Source organism: Ambystoma mexicanum, chromosome 7p, assembly GCF_040938575.1.
Source record: "Ambystoma mexicanum isolate Mex_15411 chromosome 7p, UKY_AmexF1_1, whole genome shotgun sequence".
NCBI lineage: Eukaryota > Metazoa > Chordata > Amphibia > Caudata > Ambystomatidae > Ambystoma > Ambystoma mexicanum.
Genome location: NC_090939.1, coordinates 809,849,379 through 809,876,912, shown reverse-complemented (window position 1 = coordinate 809,876,912; position 27,534 = coordinate 809,849,379). Strand labels below are relative to the sequence as shown.

At 41.8% G+C, this 27,534-nt stretch overlaps 1 protein-coding gene across 4 annotated transcripts in view; it reads left to right on the top strand.

Annotated features, from left to right (window-relative positions):
- Window positions 1-27,534, top strand: part of LOC138526335 (interleukin-1 receptor type 1-like) — a 450,187-nt gene that overhangs the window by 195,644 nt on the left and 227,009 nt on the right. For all 4 annotated transcript variants that reach the window (XM_069636950.1, XM_069636948.1, XM_069636947.1 and 1 more), the window contains 2 exons: window positions 13,498-13,666; window positions 25,087-25,152. In XM_069636950.1, the coding sequence (XP_069493051.1) occupies window positions 13,498-13,666; window positions 25,087-25,152 (235 nt within the window). The remainder of the gene's footprint in view (window positions 1-13,497; window positions 13,667-25,086; window positions 25,153-27,534) is intronic.

Genomic DNA, 27,534 nt, shown 5'->3' with positions numbered 1-27,534 from the left:
TATAACTCTTGTGGGCCATGGGTCGCTCCTCAAGATGATTGTATTGCCGCAACTGCTATACCGGTTTCTGAATGTCCCGATATGGCCTGGGGTAGCACTGTTCGAAGCGCTTAAGGTCGCCGTAAATGGCTTTGTGTGGCATTCCAATGAAGTAAGACTTAAATGAGCCACGCTCACAAGACCATATAAGCAGGGACGACTCGCTGGCCCAGACTTCGAGAAGTATTGGCTAGTGGCCCAGGCCCAATACACGGCCTACTGGTTCACTGAGGGCTCATCACTCCCACATGTTAAGATTGAGCGGCTCTCCACTGAGCCTCGGGACGTCTGCTCCTTGATATTGGCCCCACTATGGAAAGACCCAGGGGTGGCCAGTCCACCGGCCACCACTGCGTTTGCATGGGATAAAATACGTTGGCTCACGGGCAACCCACACCCATTGCAGGGATTTGCCACTTTGGAACCTCCACCCTGGGTTTCCCAAAATTGGCATGTGTGCCGTGCACAAGTGGGCAGAAGACAGCTACTCCACCCTGGGTGATATGTTTGTTATGGATTCCTTTGTTGCGTGGTCCGACCTGCCGGGACCCCCTGGTAGGAAGCCATCTTGATGGCTACAGTACGCCGGCCTGCGCCGGGCATTCAAGAGTATAATGAAGGAGATCCCCACGCTGCCCCTAGATGAGCCGCTTCTTGCACTAGTTATAGAAGGCACTTCGACCACTGGGATAGTATCCAAGTTATATGGACTGTTGCAGGTTCGGGTTTGCAAACCACTATCTGGGCTTCGAGAGGTTTGGGGTAGGGATCTGGGTTCAGAAATCACTGATGAGGGCTGGGAAGATATGTCCATGAAGACTCATTTGGTTTCCCTCAATGCCAGATTCCGGCTGATTCAATTTAAGGTATTGCACAGATTTCACTACACTCCCGCTAGGCTGCACCTCATGTCCAGGGATCACTCCCCCCTTTGCCCTAGATGCCACTCAGATGGTGCACACTATTTACATATGGTTTGGTCCTGCCCCAAAATCTCTGGGTATTGGGCTGATGTCTGTGCTGCTGTTTCTGAAATGCTGGACTATGTTATCGAGCCTTGCCCAATGAACTGCCTGTTTCATACGTTTTTGTCGCTTCAGCGTATCCATCAAAACTTGCTAGTCTCTGCATGATTCTTGCTATGAGCTGTATTTTACGGTTATGGCTTAGACCTGCTTCCCCCACTGTGGAACAATGGCTCATTGATGTTAGTTGGGCATCTAACCTTGAGGAACGCTGGTCCTCTTTGCAGCCGGCCTGCAAACACTTGTTGATGTTGGACATGGAGAAACAAATCCCCCTGAACTCAATTACATGCTCTTCACAATTAGGTATGTTTTCGTTCCGGCCATCATCTGTGCGCTCTCACAGTAATGTAACACTGTTTTGCCATATGGTCACTGTTGACCAAACACTGCCTTGTTTACTACTGTTGGTACGCCACACCTGTTACAATGTCAAGCACCTAATAAATAAAGTTTAAAAATAAATAGATGATTTCAACAACATTCTCCTTAGATCCAAAAGGGGGTTTTCCCCTTGCCCTGGATGTCTCAGGTAGGATGGCAAAAAGCGTTCTTTTCAAATAAGGGCTCCTTAAAGATGGCAAAATGTTGCTTCCACACAACCACTTCCCAAGGATGGCAAAAGTGTCTTTTCCAAGCTTCCATTTCCTAAGAATAACAAAAATGTCTTTTCTCAAACAATCACTTTTTTGTGATGGCAAAAGTGTTCCTTTCATATAAGGGCTTCTTAAAGATGGCAAAGTGTCTCTTTCAAGCATTAATTTCCGAATGATGCCAAATGGTCTCTTTTCAAGCAACCACTTCATAAGGACGGCAAAAATGTCTTTTTCAAGTATCTATTTTCTTAAGGATGTTAACAGTAGTTTCTTTAGATAATTAAAGTCGTTTTTTAGTATGAAGAAAGTTTCTCTTTTAAAACAACCACTGCTTACGAAGGACCCTGTGGTAAACTCCCCTTCCAGGAAGCCTCTAGTCAGTTCATCAGATGTTAGGCATCTGTTCACAATATCTGTAATCTCTGAATTACTTGTATGGATTGCCTGGTATACTCCCCTGCCAGGAATCTCTTTCTGGGTTCTACAGATCTCCTGGTATACTCTCCTGCCAGGTTGCTTCTCTCCAACTGTCCAATGCCTGCTGCACTTCCTTTCACCAGGGCTTCTCTTTACTGTTTCCACATTCTTCCATATACCACAGTTGTTTCACTGTATATAGCTTCTTGGCTTAAGGTAATACTTGTCCTAACTTTCCCCACATTGAAGTTTCATATACGGAGACTTGTTCAAGTGAACCTTTTAATTCCTTCAATAGTATTCATCTATTTTTAACAACACTTGCTCCAGCTCTCCTGATACTGGCATCTCGTATATGGAGAATTGTTCAAGTATAGGCTTCCAATTCCCTCATTAACATTCATTGGCTTGTGGCAACACTTGCTCCAAACTTCGCTGTATTGACATCTCACATATGAGGACTTGGGCAAGTTCTCTCTTTGTTTTCTGTTTATTCAAAATTCAATATAAGTTTCTAAAGCTTCATGTGCCAGTCGGCATGCCACAGGGCCCTCAACATCTCTGGGCAGACTCACCGGTGTCCGCCACTGCCTCCGACCAGTATCGCATTGCTTCTGTGAAGCTTTCGCCTTGGGATAGCGTCTTCCATAATTCAGACCTCCTTTCAGCTCTTCTGCTGACTCGGCGCTCGTCTGCCTGCTGCTCCCATACTCGACTGCGTTGCCGGTAGCTTGCTCAATGCTGCAGGTTCACTAGCGGTCCCCTGCCACTGCATGCAGCTTCCAACTTGGGAACCCCTGTTCCCATCAGCGCGGCTCCTTCTTGCGCCTTTTTCCTGCGGCTTTGCTTCCTACTGCCTCCATTCAGCTTCTTTCACCTTGGAAAAAGCGGATATCATTTTTAAATGTCCCGTGTAATTGTACCTCTTCATAATGTCTAGCCTGCGTATTTATTTCAGTGTTCCTTCTGCTCCACATTAACTCATTTCTCCTCTTCATCGTAGGACTTTTATGTGATTTTGTTTGGACTTTTTAGTAAGCAAAAGACCATCAAAGTCAGGAGCTATGTACATATGAGCTATGAATGTTATCCTGTCTAGAATGTCTGGTAAGAAGAGGTCTTAGACTTTCACAACTGAACAGATTTGTATAATGACAGCATGCCATCAGGAATTTAGGAATTATAGGGTCTTATTCAAATAAAAGGGAAGAATACTGTCTCTCTCCTGATGGGGGCACTGCATCTACCTGACAGCCATCTCCTCCCATTTGATCCTCCATCAAAATAACAACCCCAGGGTCAGGATCAGTTAGTGGCTGCCTTCCCCATGCCACATGGGAGGAGACCTTATGCTGGGAATCAGTGATGACTCTACATGATTCATCACACTACCCAATAACTTCTACCTCCAAATCCATCTGTATGTGACACATTTCCTGCCCCCGAATTACAGTTAGGTGCAATATATTTCCTACTACACAAATCCGTCTAAGTGTGTCACCTTCCCTACTCCCAGAAAATCCATCTAAGTGTGACACCTTTCCAAATTACATCTGGGTGCAATACATGTTCTAACCCCTGAATCTAACTAAGTGCATTATGTTTCCTACCCCAAAAATGCATCTTAGTCCTACACCTTTCCTTCTCTCAAAAATCAATTTTAGTGCGAGACCTTTCCAACCCCCAAATGACAGCTAAGTGCAATACATTTCCTACTCCCCAAAATCCATCTAAGTGTGACACCTTTGCTACTCCCAAACATCAATCTAACTGCAACACCTTTCCAACTCCCAAATTACAGCTAAGTGCAATACATTTCGTACACCCCCAGAATGCAGCTAACTACAATGCATTTCCTACTCCCTAAAATCCATCTAAGTGTGACACCTTTCCTACTCCCAAAATCCATCTAACTGCAAAACCTTTGCTGCTGCCAAATATCCATCTAAGTGTGACACCTTTCCTACTCCCAAAAATCCATCTACGTGTGACACCTTTCCGAACCCTCAACTTATAGCTAAGTGCAATACTTTTCTTACCCCCAGAATGCAGCTAAGTCCAATACATGTCCTTCACCCCAAAATCTATCTGAGTGTGAGACCTTTCTTATTCCCACAAATCCAACTAAGTGTTTTACCTTTCCTACTCCCAAAAAAACATCTAAGTGCGACATCTTTCCAACTCCCACATTACAGCTAAGTGTAATACATGTCCTATTCACAGAACGCAGCTAAGTGCAATACATTTCCTACTCCCCAAAATCCATCTGAGTGTGACCCATTCCTAACCCCAAAATACAGCTAAGTGTGACACCTTTCCAAAACCCAAATTACTACTAGGTGCAATACATTTTCTAACCCCAGTATCCCACTAAGAGCAATACATTTCCTACCACCAAAATCCATGTAAGTGCAACACCTTTCCTAATCCCAAAATCCATCTAAGTGCAACACCTTTACTACTCCCAGAAATCCATCTAAGTGTGACACCTTTCCTACTCCCAAAAATCCATCTACGTGTGACACCTTTCAAACAGAATGCTGCGAAGTCCAATACACTTCCTTCTCCTCACAATCCATCTGAGTGTGACACCTTTCCAACCCCCAAATTCCAGCTACGTACAGTACATTTCCTTCTCCCCAAATTCCATCTAATTGTGACACCTTACCTACTCCCAAGAATCCATCTAATTGCGACACCTTTCCTACTCCCAAGAAAAATCTAATTGCAACACCTTTCCAACTCCCAAATTACTGATAGGTGCAATACATTTTCTAACCCCAGAATCCCACTAAGTGTGACACCTTTCCTACTCCCAAAAATCCATCTAAGTGTTACACATTTCCTTCTCCCAAACAAAACATCTAAGTGCAACACCTTTCCAACTCCCACATTACAGCTAAGTGCAATACATTTCCTACCCCAGAATGCAGCTAAGTGCAATACATTTCCTACTCCCCAAAATCCATGTGAGTGCGACCCATTTCCTACCCCCAAAATACAGCTAAGTGCAATCCATTTCCTATCCACAATTCCAGCTATGTGCAATACATTTTCTAACCCCATAATAAGCTTATATGTAATACATTTCCTACTCCCACAATCCATCTAAGTGCGACACACAGATGACTCCCAATACATCTATCAGACTATCTAGGGGCGCAACAGGTAATCTAGACAGTGTTGTAATATGATGGTGGTAATGAAGGAAGGAGTTATCACAAATAAGCTTCTCTGTCTCACCTGGAGAGTCGGTTGATGAAACTCTGTACTGTTCTTCTTGTGGTGATGTGGTGGTTCTTCTTCATGAGGAATGCCACCCCTCCTAGAGAAATGGTCTGTTCTGGGAGATACCCACTATGCTTGTCTGAGGTTGCACAGGTGGTGCGATCGGCCCTCCTCCCAGACACAGCCAATGCAGGGAAAAAAGCCTTAAGCAGCCTAAACAAAACCTGGGTACTGGCAGATGGAATATAGCAGTGAATTTTTACTGATGCAGTATCCAGAGAAAAACAAGGAATGAGAAGTATCAGATTACCAGAGAGCATAATAGTAACACCCTTGAGAGGGATCTGGCAGCTGTAGCACAATAGGAGGCAAGAGTAGCAATAGCAGAAAGTCATTGGCTGGCGCTGATCATGAAAGGCACAGAAAAGAGGACGAAGGCAGCAATGCAATAAAGGAAGCAAGGGTAGAGAGAAGGAATACTAAGCATCTTACCCAGAGCAGTGATGCGGGGTTGCAACGCAACCCATTGAAGCGTTTGTTCTGTAGATTTGGAAATGGGAGGATGCCATGTTGGAAACAACTAGACTGACACATCACGTTGAAAATGAATGGGATGTGCAAGTCAATGGCAAAATCTCCAAGCATGCCATAACTTCCAGGATGGGTGGATCATGACAGGAGTGGCAGGGTTTTAATTGAGCACAGTAATGGCTTTGTTCACCGCCTATGCCACCTTACCTTAGTTGTTTCAGTAGGATGTCTCATTGTTCATCCATGGGCGAACAGGGGCAAACAGGCAGAGAGCTGTCCAGAAGGGAGCCCGTAGCCAGCTGCCTGGGCAAGGCTGCCCTTGGATCAACACCAAACTATGTGGTTCTGGTCATGTGGTTGCTGCTCCGGTTTATTGGTGCAACCGATGGGTGGGCAGGGAGGCGGAAGGTGGAAAGGAGGGGAAGCAGGCTGCATGGGGCCCTGAGCGGGAACAAAACAAAGCGAAAAAACAAGAAAAAGTATCTTCCCAGACCATGTGGGTGTTTCTTACCAGGAGATGCTGCTTCCAGCGAATGGGGGCATGAAGGCTAGATTGACATGCGCACCAAGCTAATAAGGCTTGTTTGGGTCTCCCATTGCTTCTGGTCATGTGGGTGCTGTTCTGGCCCATCAGAGTAGCCTGTAGGTGGGCAGGGAGGAGGGAAAGCGGGCTGCAAGGGCACCAAGTGGGGACAAAACATAGATAAAAATCAAGCAAACAAAGTAGGCGCCTGTTATAGTGGTTCATCAGTAAATGTGTGATGCACGTTCTGTAGAATCTGTATTGTAACATGGTTATGAGAATGTAGCCATTCTCGAACCATTTGGATGTGAGGTTGGCCCAGCGGCGTTAGGCTCCAGGGGACGTCAGAATAAACCTCATTTAAATCATATGTGCTTTGTTGACGATTTTATTACATTTGGCGACGAGGTCCCTTGTGTGTTGAGCCCCCGTAGTTTTGTCCAGCACTGCAGCTTAATGCAAGGGGCTGCGCCACCCGGTGGATGTAAATGTGCATCTGACGACGCTTGCATAGATACCGGAGGACTGTCGTCAGAGCAGCTGAGGACACTTGCCGTCCTGCTAGTCCTCACACAGAGAGCACAAGGTGAGCCGTCGGCATATAAAAGGAAAAGGAAAGAAAATATTAAGTGGCATTACGGATCCATTAGGGCGCGAGCGCACAGCGTCTTATAACTTCCTAACTGTAAAGTTCATTAGAGTAAAGAAACCGAAAGCGTGCCATAACGTAGCGGCCATTTTAAGGACATTGTTATTTGTGGACATGTAACCCTGGCAACCAAGTTACAAAGCGTATACATAAACGCATCAGCCGACGGGCTGAACAGCCTTACATAAAGCATACAATAACAATCCCGGAAAGAGAGTCAACAAAACACAGACTGCACAAGGGAAATACGGACAATGAATGGCAAATTGTAAACGGATGAAAGCAATCGACTGCATTTGTATAGAGCACATTTGAACTTGACAGCACATTTAAATGAACAAGAAAGTGTTACGTTTAAGAAGACACCTAAGGGCTTTTCAAGCAAAGGAAAATAAACCAATAAAGCTGCATCCACATCATATACCGAGTGTTTAAAAAACAAAAACAAAACGGAATGCATTTAAAATTGTCAGTACGCTTCAGTCCGCAGTGAATATCACATTTGGGAAGACACTTTAATTGTTTCAGCGAAGAGAAAATGAGCTAATAAAGCTGCATCCACACCATAAGGGAACATAAACAAAACAAGGACAATCGAGCTTATATCCTATCACAATGCAGCATGTCACAGCACCAGTACAATTTCCCCCACACCCTGGAAATCCTACATGTCCTTGGGAGCAGTGGATTGATGGCTTCCAAGTATACCTGAGGGCTGTTGGTGGCAGCAAATATAATGATGATCTCAAAGAGACCACATTGCTAAACTGCATTCGGGCAGAGGCTTTAAGAATATTCAGAGCACTCCCTGATTTGGACGGCGCAGAAGGTGGTTCCGGCGACAATAACCGCAAGTTTGAATGTGCACTAGGAAAGTTAGCCAAACATTTTGGTACCAAGACCACGAATCCAGATTCAGATCACCACAGAGAGGAAGGAGCTGTTCTGGCAAATCAGTTGTGTAGGAGGATGGGAAGAGGTGGTTTTATGATGAACTTGTGAGTGGAAGAAGATTTCAATAGACCAAGCACCAGTAAGAGCAATGCCCAAGGAACAACAGACCACATGAACAATGAAACACTAAACAGTCGCCATGATGAAAGAGATGAAGTTCCAAGTGGCAGGTTATCCAAGAGAAACCGCAAAATGATTCAAAGTTTTAACAATGACTACATTAACTACTAGTGGTGGTTACCCACCACAGTCACATGTGTCCTTTTGCATATTCTGGTGAAAATGTTCATTTTGATTTACCAATTCTTGTATTTGTTTTGCTGGTGGTACTCTCGTTCAGATTGGAATTGCCATTGTATTTCGGTGCTGGACTGCCCCTGGGCAGGACAAAGACTGATATGCAAATGGATATTTCCCATCTGTGAAAGGCACAGTGAGTAAAAGCAGTGGCTGCGAACTCTCAAGTGGTTAATAACCACTGAACAGGTTATCATGTCTGTTCTTGCGAGAGAGGGGCGCCCGCTACCTTTGTAAAACTATTTTTTAAGGAACCTGGGATTGGTAACCCTAGGTCTCCTGGGGGCAACCAGACGTGGTCTCCCTCTCACTGTGCTTAGAGAGGCATCAGCTTCACCTCACTGATGATCCCCAACAAGGGTGAAACACGTGTATGGGGTTGCTGGTGGTACTCTCGTTCAGATTGGAATTGCCATTGTATTTCGGTGCTGGACTGCCCCTGGGCAGGACAAAGACTGATATGCACATGGATATTTCCCATCTGTGAAAGGCACAGTGAGTAAAAGCAGTGGCTGCGAACTCTCAAGTGGTTAATAACCACTGAACAGGTTATCATGTCTGTTCTTGCGAGAGAGGGGCGCCCGCTACCTTTGTAAAACTCTTGTATTTGTTTCCCTTCGCTTGGTTTGATCCTCTTAGATTCGTATTTAATCCCAAATCGTTCTGCTTTCAATATAAGGGCGGGAGATGTTATAGTGGTTCATCAGTAAATGTGTGATGCACGTTCTGTAGAATCTGTATTGTAACATGGTTCGAGAATGTAGCCATTCTCAAACTATTTCGATGTGAGGTTGGCCCTGCGACGTTAGGCTCCGGGGGCTCTCAGAATAAACCTCATTTAAATAATATGTGCTTCATTGACGATTTTATTACACCGCCCAGGCCACAGTGGTGACTTTTACCAGGAGATGCTGCTTCCAGCGAACAGGGTCATAAAAAGCCAAATCGAGATCTACAAATAAGGAGTCTAATGGAGGATCTAATAGTTTAAACTATATGCTTAATATGGCAGTAGTTAGATAAGATTTCCATGAAATTAATCCAAATTAATGTCTTATTGCCACTAATGGCAATGAAGCTTGCAGACCAAGTAGCCTTTTCCAAAACATGCCTTCTATTCTCTCTAACGTTTTCCAATCTAATGTCAAAAATTTCAATCCATATAGGACTGCTGGCATCCCCTTGCTGACATAAAATCTGATTACTGGTGACAGTGTATATTTACAGTATATAATTTCTTTTTTGAGATTGTGAGTCCAAAGGTGCTAGTTCGCCTCTTATTCTTTCTATTATATTTCTATTATATTTCCATTTCTCTCCTTGCTGTGGATTGGGAATTCAGGTATATGAGATTGCTCACACATTTAAGTTTTGTTCCTTCTAAATATCATTCCCGATTGGACCTTGGTCTGAAACACAAGCTAACTAATACTGCTGTCTTGTTTACATTTAATTTGAGGTTGTTCTCCCCAGATGCTTGTGTACTGCTAATAGTTTTCTTTGTAGACCTATAGGAGTTCAGTCCAATTATGCTATATCGTCTGCCAACAATAATATTGGTATTCTTAGATGACCAATTTTTGGTCGAAAGGCCTGACAGTTAAATGCACATTCTATTAAATCAGACATGTACAGATTAAAAAGGAATGATGCCAGTACACAACCCTGGAGAGGTCCTGAACATGTATCTATAGAAGTCCCCAGGCTTCAATTACTATCTAATCTAATGTGTATGGTTGTCTGAGAATGTAATTCCACAAACATTTTAATTAATGCATCTGAGATTCACAATGGCTATAATTTATTCCACAGTTTCAACCGATCAACCATATCAAAAGCACTTGCTAAATGTATACTTGCCATAAACAAAGGTGGGTCATTATTATTTTTAGCTTGTTTTTTTAAAAGGTAAATAATTAACCCATTTAATGTAGTGCCACAGGATTTTCTAAAACCTGTTTGGTACTTTCATGGCTTGTCGATAGAGGTAGCCCAAGCTACCAAATCCTGTAACATTATAGAGGCAAAGATCTTGGAGGATGGATCATGCAATGTGATTGTACAGTAATTCCCTGGGTCTCTCGAATCACCTTTCTTAAAGATGGGAACCATGTACCTCAACCTACATGGTTGAGGTATTTGCCCACACTCTGAAATAAAAGTAAATATTTTAAAAAAGATGTTTGACCAAAACGTGGGATCTATTATTAGCAACACATTTAGAATATTGTCCTGTCCGACCACTCTCGAGGCTTTCACTTTATTAATCAGGGTTTCTATACTCGCTGTTTCAAACGATCCATACCATGCGCCTAATCAGTGAGAATCAAAGATAGAAATAGTTTTTCTCAGAGTACCAAACTTCTCTCTAAGAAATGTATTCCATTCTTCTTCTGGAATTGTGTTTACTCAAGATATTATACACATTTTTGTCGTTTACTCCTTTCACAAAATACTACACACATTCTTGGATTAAATGTATTTGCAATTGCCAACATTCTTTGGCTCTCTCTATTGCAACCGATATCTATAGAATTTCAGCCAATAATAGAATCGCTGTTTCATTAATTTGATTTGTGCACTTTTTTCTTGGTTCAGTATAGCTCAATCCCCTTTGATGGGCTGAAGGTAGTGTCTCACCATTTCCCTAAGTTCCTGAATCACTACATCAAAAATGTGAGGCCCAGCAAACCTTTTATGATTTTGCACCTGGATTTTAGTAACCATTAATTCTGCAATATTTTGAAGCAGGTTCTTAAAATCTTTTACATCAATTTTAGATGCATCTCCTCCTCAAAGTTGATTAACCAAGTGCTTCTATAACCTGCTATACCTTCTGATGTAACTATTAGACCATATAATGTATTGATTATTTATTGCTGTAATATACCAACAGGTATATAGATGTAAAACAGCAGAGCAATGCTGTTTTACATCTATATTTAAAGTTAGTGAAATGTGGGGTGATTACTCCGTGGGCGAAATTCTACTCTTGTTGATTTAATGTTAGGAAGTATGTTCTAAGATGCAAATATGAAGCCTATGTTCAACCTGCTGTTCCCCTTTTTCCAAGTTGGTCTACATGGAATATCTCCAAAAGTATTTCTGTTTAATGTATATAAAGACCAGAGATTCAACACTTCCGCCATCTCCAACCACGCCCACTGGTTGCTTTATCTTGTGGCCTGCATTCTTGTGCTTCTTCCTGATAACTCCAATTAGGAATGAAATAGTTAAAATCACCCATTAAAATTACGGAGTCTGTCTCAATGATATTATACCACTCATCTAAGTTAAGACTGAGTGAGTAAAATAATTAAAGTTCTACAGTTTGTCTCAAGTTACAATAAATGTTAATAATTAACAAACTGACTTTTCTGAACACATGACAGGCCACAAATGTTTCACAGACAGTGTATCAAATCAGTATGTGTGATGGACTGCCATTTGGCAAGGGTGTAGGAACCATGGCTTTTTTTTTATTTTTAATAAATGAATACAATTATGCAGGTAATTCCATCCCTGAAAGCGAAATCTGCTGATCAGATTTCCCTTTCATAAGCTCCATGAAAAAAAGCATAGTTTGTACCTTTGTCCTGCTGCATCAATATACTGATTTGCAGCACCTGCTGTGCCAGTGGCATGGAGCAGGTTCAGAGGTCACAGAAGCCCATTTGACAGCTCCAGTGACAGCCAAGTCTCTGCAGTCCAGGATCTGCATTTACAATGTGCACCTCTGAACCAAAACTATGATGATCGTAAATAACCCATGATGGTGGCAGGGGAAACTCTTACAATAAATCAATGCTTGGGTTAAGGTATGGTTCATGGCACTACTTATGATCATTAAAGCCACATCCAATCTGATATAACATCAGTGTCAGCTCCTGGGAGTCAAGCTCAGCTGTGGAAGGTGATGATTATTATTTCCAGATGAGGCTCCCGTGCCCACTGACAGGACTGTAGACTTGGCGGGTTGCCTCTCTTTGTTCCCTTGTAAGGGCAGGTAACATCCTCTCCCCAAGGACAGCCACTCCACAGGAGGTTGGCCAGGGAACAATAATCAAAGTGCATAACCATTCACAAAGGGCTAGGCCTCACACCAGGGTGCTGCAGTTCTAAAGGTCTTTGATTCTATTGTGAAATGAAGGGGTGGGTATAATATAGCCAATGAGACTTTTGTACAGTGTACAAAACGTATGACACATCTTATTTTGACTCTATCATCGCTTTGCTGTTTTGCATCTTTTAGCACTGTGATGCCTCCCTGTTGCCTCCCCACATTAGAAGAAGAAAAAAAGGGAAATCAAAGTGCTACCCGGGAGAAGGGCCTCGGGTGGTTGGAACAGCAGGCTGGGATTGTGTATTCTCGCCCGCTGTTCCAGCCACCTGATTGGTTGGCTCACCCTTCCCGGGTGCAAATACTATATTGAGGGAGTGATCGAAAAGTGATAAACCTGTGAAACGTTTTGTGCTCTAAGTGGTGAGTTAGTTCCCCAGCACATCAATGATACGTTTCTGAAAGTAAATTGAGAGGTTGAGGTAGACTTGATAGCGATACTATAATACTGTTTTTGTTTCTATCAAACCTAATCTCTCAGGTATCAAGCTGCTGAAATAAGAAATGTGAGTGACTATTGTGACTATTGCCTAATTTAGTGGTATTCCTTTTATCTACATACTGGGATCTTCAATTTGTAACTGAAAGGTTGAATAGATATTTTTGAAGCAAGTGCATTAAACCGCTGAGTTATTTTACACGTTGAACCCAATGAAGAATTCTTAATCTGTTTAGTACAACCAGTCAGGCAATCTCATCATAGGCAAATGAAAGACAACTAGTGGGTTCCTGCAGGTGCTTCTGTTTATGGTAATATTTGTTTGTATTTATAGTTGACAGCTATAAAGACTACCCCTAGGACACACAACCCTAATAGGAAAATCATTCTGGGAAGAGTTGGTCTCCAGCTTGTTATGTTTCTTGGTATGAGTTGCACCCAGATGATCCCTATCATTGGAAAGTCCTGAATTTGTTCATTGAGTTTATGGTAGATTGGAGGCTGATAATTGCAGATGATTTAACCTTTTCGGGACAACATATAGAATACTGTATTGTTAGTTTTTGTCTATTTTGAATTTTGTACATTATTTGGACTAGCTGGCTCTCCTCGTCTCAGAAGAGATGTAGCTAGTCCTCCTTTTAGTAACATCATATAAAGGCATTCTCTTTTTGTTTAGGAATGTAAACTTTTGGAACCTGATGGCGACATGTTTACAGCCTTTGAGAACGGGCTTAAGGTTAATAACCCGACCAAGGAACATGAAGGACATTATGTTTGTAAAGTATTATATGTGCACAATGGAGAGACATTTAATATTTCACGAGCTATTAACCTGCACGTTGAAGGTAAATGAATTTCTTTCTCCAATATTGTACGTAGCCTGGTACTGAACATTACATTTCTTAGAGCAGGAGGCAGGTGGGCTCAATGTATAGCCAGATCTGCTCTTCAGGGATATTGCATGTGCATGCTCTTGTTGCTGTTGAATTGTTTGCAGTAGAATGCCAAGATTAAATGCAGTGGCACGCCCTGCATCCTGTATTTGTACAGCCCACCAATAAGACTGCTGCAAGGTACCTGCTCTGCACTGTGCTGTCTTGGGAGGATAGCTCAGAGGCAACATGCTCGCCTTGGAAACGAGATGACACGGAGCAACACTCGTTCGATCCCCGTGTCATCGCTTAGAAACCTCTGGGTATTAAGTGCATTATAAATAACCAATCATATCATATAATAGTAATGGAATGTGGGTGGGATGTGTTTTACTGGGTTGTGACTACGAAATTTTCCCAGGGGGATGTCAGGCGAGCCGTAGGTACCCCATTAGTTTGAACTGTCCAAGACTTCCCACACCAGTTCTTTACAACTTGAACACAGCTCCTTAAATCTACTATCTATATCTGTGGATTTCTGAGGCCATCTTTGACAGGCCTTACAAACACACTGGAAACCCCAATTCGAAATTACCCAGCAAAAGGAAAGTAAGCAGGCCCCAGAAATTCACAAATTCTCCAAGCATAAAACCTTTAACCTGCAAAGAAAACAGCAAAGCAGGGAGAGATGGGGCGAGCTGCTTGGCAAACAAACACCAAGAGCATATGGCATGAAAACACAATTGTCAGCAACCTTTTTAAGCCCACCCCCTGAGCTCTGAAGTACGAAGTTTCACTCCTAGTCCGATCACTGGAGAGAAACACCTGGCCACCCCTGCTAATCAGCGAGTAGGGCTCTGGCCTAGGCAGCATAAAGGAAGCCCTGTCTGGGAGAAGGGAAGCAAGAGTGCAACCATACCTTGCAGAGTTCTAGGCCTAGTGCTAGCTGAAAGTGGTTAGTATCTTTATTTATTTATTTTAAAAAGTACAATTCAATTTATTAAAAGCTTTTTATACGAATCACAACAAATCAATTCCATAAAAATCACAATCTAAAACCAAACAAATGTACATTTTAAAAATAATTTCAATCGTTCCCCACAATTTCCACCAGTGTTATAACAAACCGACATCATCCCCCTCAAAGTACTTGGACCACAATGTTGACAAATTGACATGGTGTTCTGCTATAGAGATTCCCGAGGAGACCAATATGCCCACAATAGGAACACCCTCACCACTGTTTGATTTTTCCCACCCTGACACTGTTAACATAGACCAATCCCAAGGAGGGAATCCCTTTTATGTTATAGAATTACCCAAGGAACGTACAATCATTCCTCCCAACCCCTTCCTGTTTGTGGACTTTAACCAATGGGCATGCCAGGAGCTGTACATGAGAGACTGAACACAAAATTACTGAATCTGGGGGAGAAGCAGGATCTCTATTAGATAAGGAACTTTGACTCCTTAGAGTTTACCTCCTCCAAGCATTTCCTGCATAAACCCTGTGTTGCCATTAAAAGGTCTCTTATCATCATAGGATTTTAGCCCAAGCCCATGCGGAATACGTTAATTAAGGTTTTGAAACAAACTTATGTGCCTTGAGTTTATTGGGTCATTGCAGTACCCATAGCAAGCATTCCTCCCAGTGTTGAAGATAAGCGCTTGTGATTTCCTTCTGCGCAGGGAAAAAAGCTCCAGGTGTTTTTGTACAAATTTTACCTGCATCTCTGGGGTGGATGGACAAATCAAAGGATTTTCAAGGTGGTAGTATTTCACCTTGTAGGAAGAAAGTGTTCACTGCTCCCATTATTTTCTTGCTATACCTCCGGAGGTAAATACCTCCATACCCAAAATGGGGTAGGTTCTGAAAACAGGCACTATTTTTTCAATACCACCTGTTTCGGTGTTGCCTACAAGGCTGTTTGAGTACTTTCAAATTTTAATTCTCTCACCACACTCAAAAACTCACCAATAGGCAGATTAACTCTCAGAAGAGGCCAGCCTCAACCCAAGAGGAATCCAGCCTTCCACACCATTCTTAGAATCCCCATAAAGCCCCTAGCAGGCCTAGAAAATGTTCAGGCAGCCCGGTACAGGGCCTTGACCCGAGAGGATCTAGAGATCAAACCCACTCACATTCAAGAGTGCCCGTAGAGGCTCCCTCCTGTGATGTCTTTAGAACCATGCCCTTTGTGGCCATTCACGGACTAGGGAGTAAGTACAAGAGAGTGCACCCTCCTTTTCCCCGGTCATTGCTTGATCACACATATACAGTGCAGGAATGCCTCATAGCCTGTGCATGCCCGCCTCTGCATGCAGGCCTTGCAATGAACAGTGGCCCTCCTGCAATGTTTTCCTTAATGTGAATGTCTTCTTTGACCCAGTCAGCAAGCGATGCATTACTTAAGCAATAATTCCTGTGCCGGGGGGTGGAGGGGGCATTACCGAGTCAGGCAATGCCCTGGGGCCCATTGTTACAGGCCCGAGCATAACTATGGGCCTGTAATGAAGGCCTGGGGCATTACCTGACTTGGTAATGCCCCCCAGTGAGGGGATTATTGCTATTAGTACCCTGGCCCATTGGACGGAGGTACTAAAAGTTTCTTGGAGTGTTTCGCAAAGGAAAAAAATAAATAAAAATGCCCAACGTGGAAGGAAAACGAAGTCCTTTCTCCCTTTCCATGGCATTCATTGAAAATAATAAAAAAAGTAAACAAACAAAATGGCCACCATGGAAATTGAAAGGGGACTACATATAGTCCCTCCTCCCTTTACATGGTGGCCATTCAAGAAATAGGACAAAGGTAAACAAAATAAATAGCCGCTATAGAAAGGAAGAACGGACTACATGTAGTCCCTTCTTCCATTCCATGGCGGCGTGTCGCAGATCGGGGGCGGACGCGCTGGAGACAGAAGTGTTTCCTGCATGTCAGTTCCTGAAGAGGATAACACAAGCAGGAAAGTGGAGGGAAGGGAAATCTGTGGAGGGGGAAGCAGAATGGGAGTTTGACCCACTGTCTCTGAGGTTCTAGGCTGGCTGTAAATGTCAAAATCATGTGCTTTGTTTTGCACCAAGGCTTTCCTAATCTGATATAAATAGAGGAATATTCTGGTCATGGATACTTTGTATTTTTACATTTTCTTTAAAACTTTATATAGTTTTAGAAGTAACAGCATGTATCATGGATTGAGTTTTAATGGAGTGTCAAAATATGTGTTTTGTACATTTTTAACTGAAAATCATTTTGATGAGGATCGGAATACACTGTTATGAATTTGAATATGGCCCCGTTAGAAGCACATGCAGATCTCTGAGTGTCCCGGTATGGGCATGTTCCCTGACCTTGTACGAGGCACAATTCAGTGTATGGTCATCTTGCTTTTGGACCAGCTCTTCTTTGCAGACTCAAGTGAGGCCCATTGACCATGAAACATCCCGCCAATACAGCTCTGTTTGTAGTTGGTTTTGCGGCAGACTCAGTTCAGGTCGTGGAGATAGAAAAAGGTGTGTTCCCACCACATTGCTACCTTGTTGAGTTGCTGTCATCCCACACTCCATTGTGGTTTTAACATTTCTATCCTTTAAAGCAGGGATATTATTACAGGCAAGGCAGCTGGGGAGATGACTGCTCCAGAAGTTGCTTCCGTGAATATGAGATCAATAACATGATTTGCATTCAGCTGTGACTGGTAAGTGTTATCAGTGCAGGTATATTTCCTGAATAGTGCCGCAGAGCATTTTACTGTTTTAGGCTCATATCAACAATAGGAATTATCTGTGGTCCGCAGGAGTATGTTTGGGTTAAGAGGAATCACATAGATTTAAAAACAATTACAGTTGACTGTGGTCAGCCGTGCAAGACTCCACAGGGTGGATGGATGAAGTGCATTGCTATAGCCTCATTGCCAACTGGTGAAAGCTGTACCACCCGTTAATGGGGAGGGCATAAACCACTGGCACCGTCTGAGGGGGCAGGACCGCAAATCTATTAGAACATTCCACGCAATGAGAGTCGAATGTTTTGTTTAAAATAGGGAGGGAAGAAAACAGAAACTGTGGCGTGCTGGGAGAGAAAACCAGAGACCCATTATTACCCTCGGCCTAAGCATTGCCTGGAATGTGGCAACCAACATTCAAATGTTCTAATTTCGCATTAACCCCCATGGTGGTCCAAGTTACATGCCTGAGCGAAGCAAGGCTCTAAACTAGGGACTGGGTCTCATTACCAGGTAGTAATGCGCCCACCGAGGGGGGGTTATAGCTATTCTCACCCCAGGGACGTAAGCGGAAGGGTGTCCCAGGGAACAAATACATCTGGAGGGCTGGAGATTGGAGAGTTGTGGCAGACAGGTGGGCGTGTGTTGACTGGAGGGTCTTAGTAAATTCAAATTTGGAGCAGGAGTTGTAGAAAAAGCAATTGTAAAGTCAGCGGTACTTACATTGTGTGATTTCAACAGTGTGGGCAGAGGATTGATGGACTACAGTTGGAATAGAGATGGCAAACTAGCCTCCAGCTGAAGGAAGGGAATCTTGGGCAATGCATACAGAGGAAGCATGCAATTCAATTAAGATGTAAGAGGACAAGTTGTTATTTGCAGTGCAGGGAAGGTGGATGTTTATTTTCACATTAAAGAAAACAGTAGTATTTTAAAGGAACATCACTTGGTACTAAATGGTTTTTAATATAGGAAAAGCAAATCCAGACGGCGTTATGATGAGACTCAGTTTGGTGGTGCATGCAATGTTTCTCCTGCAATCGCGGCATGAGAGGTAACAGTAACACAGAGAAGAGCAGTCTCATGATGAGAGGGGCTTTCACTGAAAAGCCGTCCGCCTTCAATGTGGGCATTATCAGGTTTAATGGAAATGGGCTAGCCAATGAGAAAATATCTGGCCCACAAGCCGGGGACTCAGAAGTGGAACTGCTCTTCTGTTTCTGACAGAAATGACTGAAACCACTTATAGGTTTATTGGAATCTGTTTGTTTAGTTGGCCAGGTACTGCAGGAGAGTGAGTTGGTCCACATTGCCAAACACTGACACACTGTGGAAATCTGTGATCCTTCTTACGTGTTCTTAAAGACTTTCAATTCATTATGTCCAACATGGCAATCTCCCATCCATGCTTTGAGTACAGTCTTGAGTGGCAGGATATGGGTTAAAATGAATTGCTCTTCCAGCTGTTTAACCAGACTTGACTTTTTACAATATATTTTCCAATAAGGGCAGTATTTCTAAGCTTCTATAGTTTTCTGGTATTATGGCTCTAATCTAGTTTCTTTTACAGGCTTACGCTATGGTCTGATTCATAGCCTTCTTCCATTGAATGATTAATATCTTGGCTTGATAGGGCAGCACAGTTGGACAAGGTTTGTAGGTGCAGACGTGCCGATGAATGTCTATGGCGTAGGGGATATGAAGGCGCAGACTTTGAGAGCTTCGGAGGTAGCACTGGCAGCACCAGTTGGTTCTGTTTTATGGGATTATATGCTATGGCAAACTCTTTTCCATCCATATTTAGCTTAGAAGATGCTATTGTGGTAAGCCACAATAGGACAATGGTAATTTTCTGCATTCTACCCACACCCATGTTTCTTTCACTTGGCCTCCAGTGGCTGCGCCCCAGGTGTTGGTTCCTTTTATTGAGAATTAACTGAGTGGTGTAATAAGTTTGAATTTAGGTGTGTGCTCCTAACGTGATTTTGATGACTGCGCCAATGGTATCCGAGATGCCGTTTAATGTCTTCTTGTGGCAGGGTTGGTCTGCTGTTCCATAGATGTTTGTATTTCTGTCAGCGATGTTGTAGTGTTTCTTCAGTTAATTGGTATCACTTTTCTTTTTATACTGAAGCTTGGTGGTTACATGTGATTACAACAAATTAAATTACAGAGAATGCTCAATAACGAAACTTTTACAATGAAAAATATCGATTTGTTTTATTTTTTTATTTTGGGTGTCTCTCCCAAAGCCGCCCATTTCCCTATGCTTTTAAACCCACCCAACCCCCTCCTCACCCGTTTTAACCCCTTACCACATCCCATATACATTTTAAAAAACATTTTATATTTTCTCGTTATTATTGTTTCTTTTTTAAAGTTATTCTCTGTTTTTTTATTCGATATAATCACTGCATACCAAGCCTTGGTTTGATGTAGGCATTGCTTTGGAGTCTATTGCTTTGCTCCATGGTATGGTTGTCGAATGATAGAAACCGGCTGAAGGAATTATTTATAGTGAAGAGGCTTTTAAAAAACTAAGGTCTAGGATGTGCCCTAAAATGTATGCGCCTTACGGTAAAGCATAGCAGGGTCATTATGATAGTTGAATTTTGCCATTTGTGTTCTTTTTAACATAGCAAACTTGATATTCCCTTTTGTGTTGTTTGACCCCACAGAACTTAGAACGGCTAAATCCACGTATAGGAATCACAGCCTATTCTACCCCATGGGTGCTCACAACATTAAATCTACAAAAGGAAGGTGTATATTGAGTGTCTCTACTCTGGCGGGACAGGGAGACCATCACAGCCTAGGCTTTACTCCAAAACATTTCATTATTTATTTAGAAAAATACACATTTTATTAATCATAAAACACATAATCATTGGATTGTCTCATAACATTAAAAATAATGTAAAAAAACCACAAGTACATACAAACATGTTAACAATGTTTTCACAGTACAGCAAATAATCTGTGTGCAAACTTCACACTGTATTCCTTTCTCTGAAGTGTACTATTCGTGCTATTACTCTTTACACTTTTTGAGCCCTACTTGTACAAGTTTCTGTCCTACTCATGCACTTCAATGCCGGACATTCATCAGGGGCAAATTTCACTTGTGTATGCTGTATATAAAACCCATAGATGTGTTCAATATTTTCTTCCTAGTCTCTCTGTCACCCTGTTGGATAAAGACACTTTTAGTATATAGTAATGATCTTCTAATTAGATCTATATAGTCCCTGATCCCTAGGGGCTAAGATATGTTATTAAATAAATACCCTGTGGGCAGCTTGGGGGTTGTTACCAGTGCCTCCGGGCAACCTTTACTTGTTGCTTTGGCTGGCTTCCTTGGTATAGGAATGTCAGTCTGCTTCCTCTGTCTGACCTAGAAAAAATAAATATAACCTCCACTAAATCATGAATTTTAAGTTGACCTTTGATGTAAATTGACAACTCACAGTAACCCCAGAATCTTACCTGGGGTGGCTTTTTCATTGGATTAACTGGGTGCTCCTGTAAAGGGATGATGGACACCAGTCTCTGTTTATTTGGGCCGTGATCTACTAGAGCTGGAGACATAATTGTCAAACCATAAGGCCTCAAGTTCAGTAGCTTCACAACAAGTTCTGTTTTAGTCTAGTAGTATAAGGAAAAACATGCTGTCAGGAAAAACATGCACATCACTTACTTGTGGGTGGCTTGTGGGTGCTTGTGTGCTTTTTAAACCACAGTAGGGATGACCAGTAGAACACTTGCTCTCTTTCACAATACCAAAATTCTGTGGGTTCAGATATAGCGCCATAAATAATTATAGGGGCATGTTACCAAAAAGGAAAAATTGAAACAAGAGAAGGGAAAATGTCACCCCACTCTCCTTACCTCATTATTGCTGGGTGCCACCTTCTATGTGTGTACAGAGCGTCGAGGCTTCATCACACTCAATGCGATGATGTCATCACGTAGGATGTGATACCGCGGATTGGCTAGGGAACCCGTGTTGTGCTTGTCTATACCGCTCTGTGTCTCACTAGGCTACCCACTTCAAAGTTTGGGAGGACAAAGTAAAAAACAAACATGTAATTCAGCGCCCAAATACCATGTAAGTCCACATACACATGATCTCTATACTTCCTGTACTTTACAATCACTGAAACTCGATAATCAAGTCAACACCTTAATTCTTTGTGCATTTTAATTAATCCTGAAGGTAAGTTGCTGAGAACCCCGAACAATATACCATTTCTTGTTGACCTTTAGTTCATCATATCACTGCATGATAGTTATTCCGTAACCTACTTACATCAGATGTGTAGTCACAAATCAAAATCCAATGCAATAATTTTTTATCACAATCCACTACAAATATTTAAACCTTGAGCATTTGAATGAGTCACAGGGACCCATACTCATCATCCATCAACCATGTATGGAAAACCAAGATGATCCACACATAGAGACATCATTAATCATATCACTGCATGATAGTTATTCCGTAATCATGTTTGTATCACATATGTAGTCATGATTCAAAAACCAATACAATTATTAAACCTTGGCCATTTGGATGAGTCTCAGGGACCATACTCATCATCCATCAACCTCGGATAGAGAACCAGGATGATCTGCAACTGGAGATGTTTAATTGGCATTATGCCATTCCACGTTTTCATTAAGGCCCTTAATGTGGTTCTTGGTTAGAAAAATCAATTTTCTTTCTAACTTCAATAATCTATTATTGACCTGATCTTGTGATATGCCCTTGATATGCTTAAGGATCATCCAATCAAAATCATTATGGGTATGTCCTTTGTCAATTAAGTGTTTTACCATGGGTGCTTGTTCCACCCGGTTTTTAATGCAACTCCTGTGCTCAATCATCCTGGTTTTACATTTTCTGTTTGTTTTCCAGATGTACATACAGGGACAAGGGCATTTAATCAGATAAATGACATCGTCAGTGTCACAATTGGTGTGTTCAGTGATGGTCCATTCTCGTTCTAGACCTAAATCAACAGTCATGTTTTTTTTTGTAAGTGGACACATAACACAGTTACCACATGGGTAATGACCTATCACACGTGGCAAGCCCCACAGCATTCCTTGTGTGCTTCCCTTTTTCTGCATCCAGTATCATTTCTCATCACCATACTCCGAATGGTGGTACTTTTTTTGAAAGCTACTAATGGTTTACCAAAATCTTTTTTCATGATTTTGTCCCAACTTTTATTGATAATGCCTTTCATTTTGTAAGACACGTTGCTAAATGTATTCACAAATACCAGAGGGCTTTCATTTTTGTCTTTCCTCTTTTTATCTTTTTGTTCCAATAGGGCCTCTGTTATTATATTAAAGGCCCTTTTAGTCGCTTTCTTCAAATTAATCTCTCTGACAATTCAAAATTAAGAAACGATTGGCCTTGAGAAAGACATCTAGTCGAAACACGTGTTGGCTGTTTTTTGCATTAGTTACTACCAGAAAATAAACTGAATCAGCAAACCAACTCAGGACTTTGGGATACTAATGTTATGGATCACTTTTCAAAAAATTATATATATAATTGGGTAGCGGACGTTTCCCTATAGTTAAGATAAAAAACGATTTGTTGACTTTTCCCAACATTTTAAATAACTTTTGACTCGCTTGATGAATTTTCCAAAACAAATGTTTGGCGTTTGGCAAGGGCCCATCCAAACTATTTATTTTCGGCAAAATTAGTGGAATGGTTCAAAAGTTGTGAAGAAAACAATAAAGCAGTTTTCTGCTTACTACTCTTCATTTTCCCATAGAGAAAAAGGTGTTTGCATTGTGCACCCTTAGCACAAAATCCGCTGGATGGATTTGCACCAAAGAAGAAACAAGTTGGGCACAAAGAATCGCAGATATACCTTTTTTGGGTAGGGTGTAAATCCACCCATTACCTTCGAAATAATTTGACAGAGAATGGAGTGATGCGGTTCAAAAAAACTTTAATATTTCTACTGTATCTCTCATGGTCCATTGAAGCAGAGAGGCTTATCCTAAATGAAAATCTGCCATTCTTTTGTTATGTAAGCATTTACAGCAGGAATACAGTGGACATGGAAATTTGGAGGGGGGTAAAGCAGTGGTTTCACATTAGGGTGGAGGAGTGGAGGGGAAAGAGGACCACATGTGTAGGTGCAGAGTTTGTGGTGGACTTTAGGGTGGAGGGTGAGAAGGCATGTGGTGGTAACCTATAAAAAAAAAGGCTGAAAATGCAATTATCAAAATGGCTTGACCAAACCTAACACTTGTAATATTATGGCCATGAAACCATGAACCATCTGGGCTATTTAACACCTGTGTTAAAAGAGTTGTTGTCCGGATTTCTGCATCTCTTGATACTTTCTCTTAACTTTTGCATGTTGATTTTGTTGGTTAATTGAATCAATGGTTTTACACTGATTGAAATTACCATAGAAAAAAGTGGTGATTTGGTGCTGCATATTTTTAATGTATGACTCTGTTTTGTTTTTTCACCCACAGATCACCAGTTTTTATTTATTTTTGTAATTTTTGATTCATGTGTCCCCTCACCCTCTTTCTTCTTTTTTTCTTTCCCCTTCTTTTTTCTGGTTTAGGTGCGATTTCTCTTCCTTTTATATAATAAACTGTAATGTTCAGTTTGTTTTTTTTTTTAATGTAAAAATATTGGGTGTGTATCTAAAGACACAGATGAACTATTAAAGAACCATGACGCTTACGGGAATGCTATGTCCTGAAGAAGATGGACATCATCTGCATTTAAGTTAGATGTGTTATTTCCATCGAAACTACTATCTGCCATCAGTGCCAGGCCTATTGTATTGTCTGTTATTTTTTGTCGTGACACTCGAGTAGTTGACGCACGGCATCCATTGGTTAATTCTAGTGTGTTTTTTTTGTTGATCATTATGCTTTTGTCTCATGTTTTGGTTGCTGCAATTAATTAATCTTCTTTTCTTGTTATATGATTAACAATTGTTCAGATTATTTATTTTTTTTAATTTAATTTTGGCTCTTTGCCTTCATATATGTTCAGGTGACCGGGGGCTCCTCACCCAAGTGATCCCCTTCACTCGTCTGTGGTATTCTCCTCGGGACCTGCACATTGACATCTAGGACTATCATGATTTATTTTCATGTTTTTTTGTTTGCAGTCAATACTTGAGATAAGCACTTTTTCACTTTATACTATGTACTTTACTAACTATATACAATTGTTTGTTATTTGTATATTGTACACACGTTTTAGACGATTTAATACCTATTTTAAAGGAAACCATTAAGTAAAACTAGTATTTTAAATGATTTATTGTCCTTTGTAGCGTGATCTGTGGTGTGGACTGGGTGGCTCTTCCCCTGCTCGGCGGTTGGATCATGTTTCTTTGAGCTAACATATTTTCTTTCCGCTGGTTTGATTTCTGTTTAATACTTGTAATATTATGGCCATGAAACCATGAACCATCTGGGCTATTTAACACCCGTGTTAAAAGAGATGTTGTCCGGATTTCTGCATCTCTTGATACTTTCTCTTAACTTTTGCATGTTGATTTTGTTGGTTAATTGAATCAATGGTTTTACACTGGTTGAAATTACCATAGAAAAAAGTGGTGATTTGGTGCTGCATATTTTTAATGTATGACCCTGTTTTGTTTTTTCAGCACCTAAACGAAAATTAGAGCCTGTCATAATTTATCCCAAAAATAACAAGATTTATGTAAGCATTGGTAAGTAGAATATTTTAAAAATGTTCGCACAAAAGATGTGGGTGTAATCTGAAATAGTACATAGGCAAATACGGCTACCTTTTCAATTGTCTCGAATCCTTTGTGTACTTCATGCCTCAAAACCAATTGCAGAGTGATTCAGTAGATATGCTGAACGTCCTATGTTTGTCTGGTTAAGTGTCAATGGGAGTTACAAATATATGTATGAGATGTTAGGTTTATGTAGTAAATCCATCAAAAGGTTCCATGTATCCAGGAAAATCCATGTGGAAACCATTCTGGTATATCGACAGAGTAGCTCGCACCTCCGGTCCTTTATACATAAAAAATCCAAAATATGTCACAGAACACTTGTAACACAAAATGTGCCAGAGTGATTCTTCCCTCAGAATTATTTGCTGGCACAAAGTTATAAGGATGCTAGCAAGTAAACATAGCCATTCATTTGAAGCCAACTCTGGACCACTCCCTGTTTCAGACTTTTAAGGCTGGAAATGGCCTAGGGCTAGAACCACTGCTCAAGCCAGGACTTCGCTGAGCTCACCTTTTACCTGACCCTGCTTTCAAGCATAGGAATCCTTTGTTCCATTGATTCACTGCAGAGCTTCTGCTACCTCACAGGAGCAATGAACACTACTGTTTTTCACTTGCTAATTGTCTTTTGTTGACCTGTAGATCCAGTCTAGCCCAACACAGAATTTACCCTTGCATCTTTTCAGCCAACCATCCACCACTTCCCTTTCCGCTCACCCACCTACCTCCGCTCTCTCTTGGGCTCCAACCTTTCTTCATTGTCCTCACTTGCCTATTTCTTCGGTTCTTTGATCATTCTTTGCCCCTTTTTTTGCAGCACTTTTTGCCTAAACATATTTGCTGAAAAAAATCATCACCTTTTTTTTAAGCTCTACCCCTTATATGCCCCCCCGAAGAAAAGGTTGATGTTTTTTTCTGCAAAAATATTTCAGCAAAAAGTGCCGCAATTCATGAAAATCTTACCATTTCTTATACCCTTTAACATGCATCTTGACTTCGCTCCATTCCTCCTTCTACCCACTCTTCACCTTCCCTTCTCTCCTAACCTTCAGCTTCATCTTGTTGCTTCTTGTGCACCACCCTCTGCAGCCCACCCATCTTTCTCCTTCCCCTGTACCCACATCCCTCAAATAAGACACTTCTGTGCTCCCAGGATCTCCAACCTCATCCTCTTGGCCTACTGCGCAACACCTGCTCCTCTTCCCCACCTCCTATCACTCTTTCACATGGTCTCTGGAATACACAATCCCTCTGCAAAAAGTCTGCCTACATCACTCACCACCTTGAAACATTCTGCTTTCACAGAAACTCTCATGGCTCTGACACCCTTGCAGTTCTCCACACGGACTCTTCTACCGCCTCCCAGCGCTCCACGACCTCTGGGGAGGAGTATAGTGTGGGGTTTCTTATTAATAGGACCCTCAACACTGTCCCTCTACCCTTGAATGACATCAATTCTTCGTCTTTTGAATATGTCACTACATAACTCCTCTCTTCTATTCCTGTCACTGTTCTAGCTCTCTATAGAGCCCCTGGTCCTCTCTACTTCTTCTCCCCTGATCAAACCATTTTCCTTGAGTCATTCCTACCAACATTGCCAATTTCATTCTTGGGGGCTTTAACCTCCCCAAGCCCTCTGCAGTCACCTGCCCTGAACTTATCTCCCTTTTATCTGACCACTCCCTCTACTACCTCCACGACCAGCCTACCCACTCTGGTGGGAACTCTCTCACCATGCCTTTCTCTCTAAATCGCTTTCCTCCTCTGACCTCTCCATTGACCCCTCTCCTTCTGATCACTCTATTGTTCCCTTTAACATCTCAGTCCCTCCACCATCTATTCCTCATCTTCACTATTCAATGACTAAGAGGAAACTCAAGCAGGATTCTCTTGTCCCTTAACTTGATGATGTGGTGCTCTCTCTCCTGTCTCTTTCCCCTATCCATGCCACTTCCATTGACCATGCTTTCTCTGACTTTCACTATGCACTTATGACTCCAACACTATCATGATCGCCAGGGTCGGATTGGCCTCTCAACCTTTTGGCCCCTAGCTGGGCGGAAATCATCCCTGGGTAGTTGGGGCCGGTTTCTGGCCATGCCTGAGCCGGTTTGGAAGAAAACAAAAAAAAAGATTTTTTTTTTGTTGTAAAAACAAAAAACATTTTTTTTTCAAAATGCCTTTCATTCTTCTTAGGTCGATAAATGAGTACCAACACATGTTGGGTGATATTTTATGCATATTTGTTCTATAAAAAGAGCTTAAGCGTAGGTGCTATACAATAACATATTATCATTTGGCCTTGGACGTCTGCTTGGATTCACAGTAGTAGTACTTAGGAACAATGCT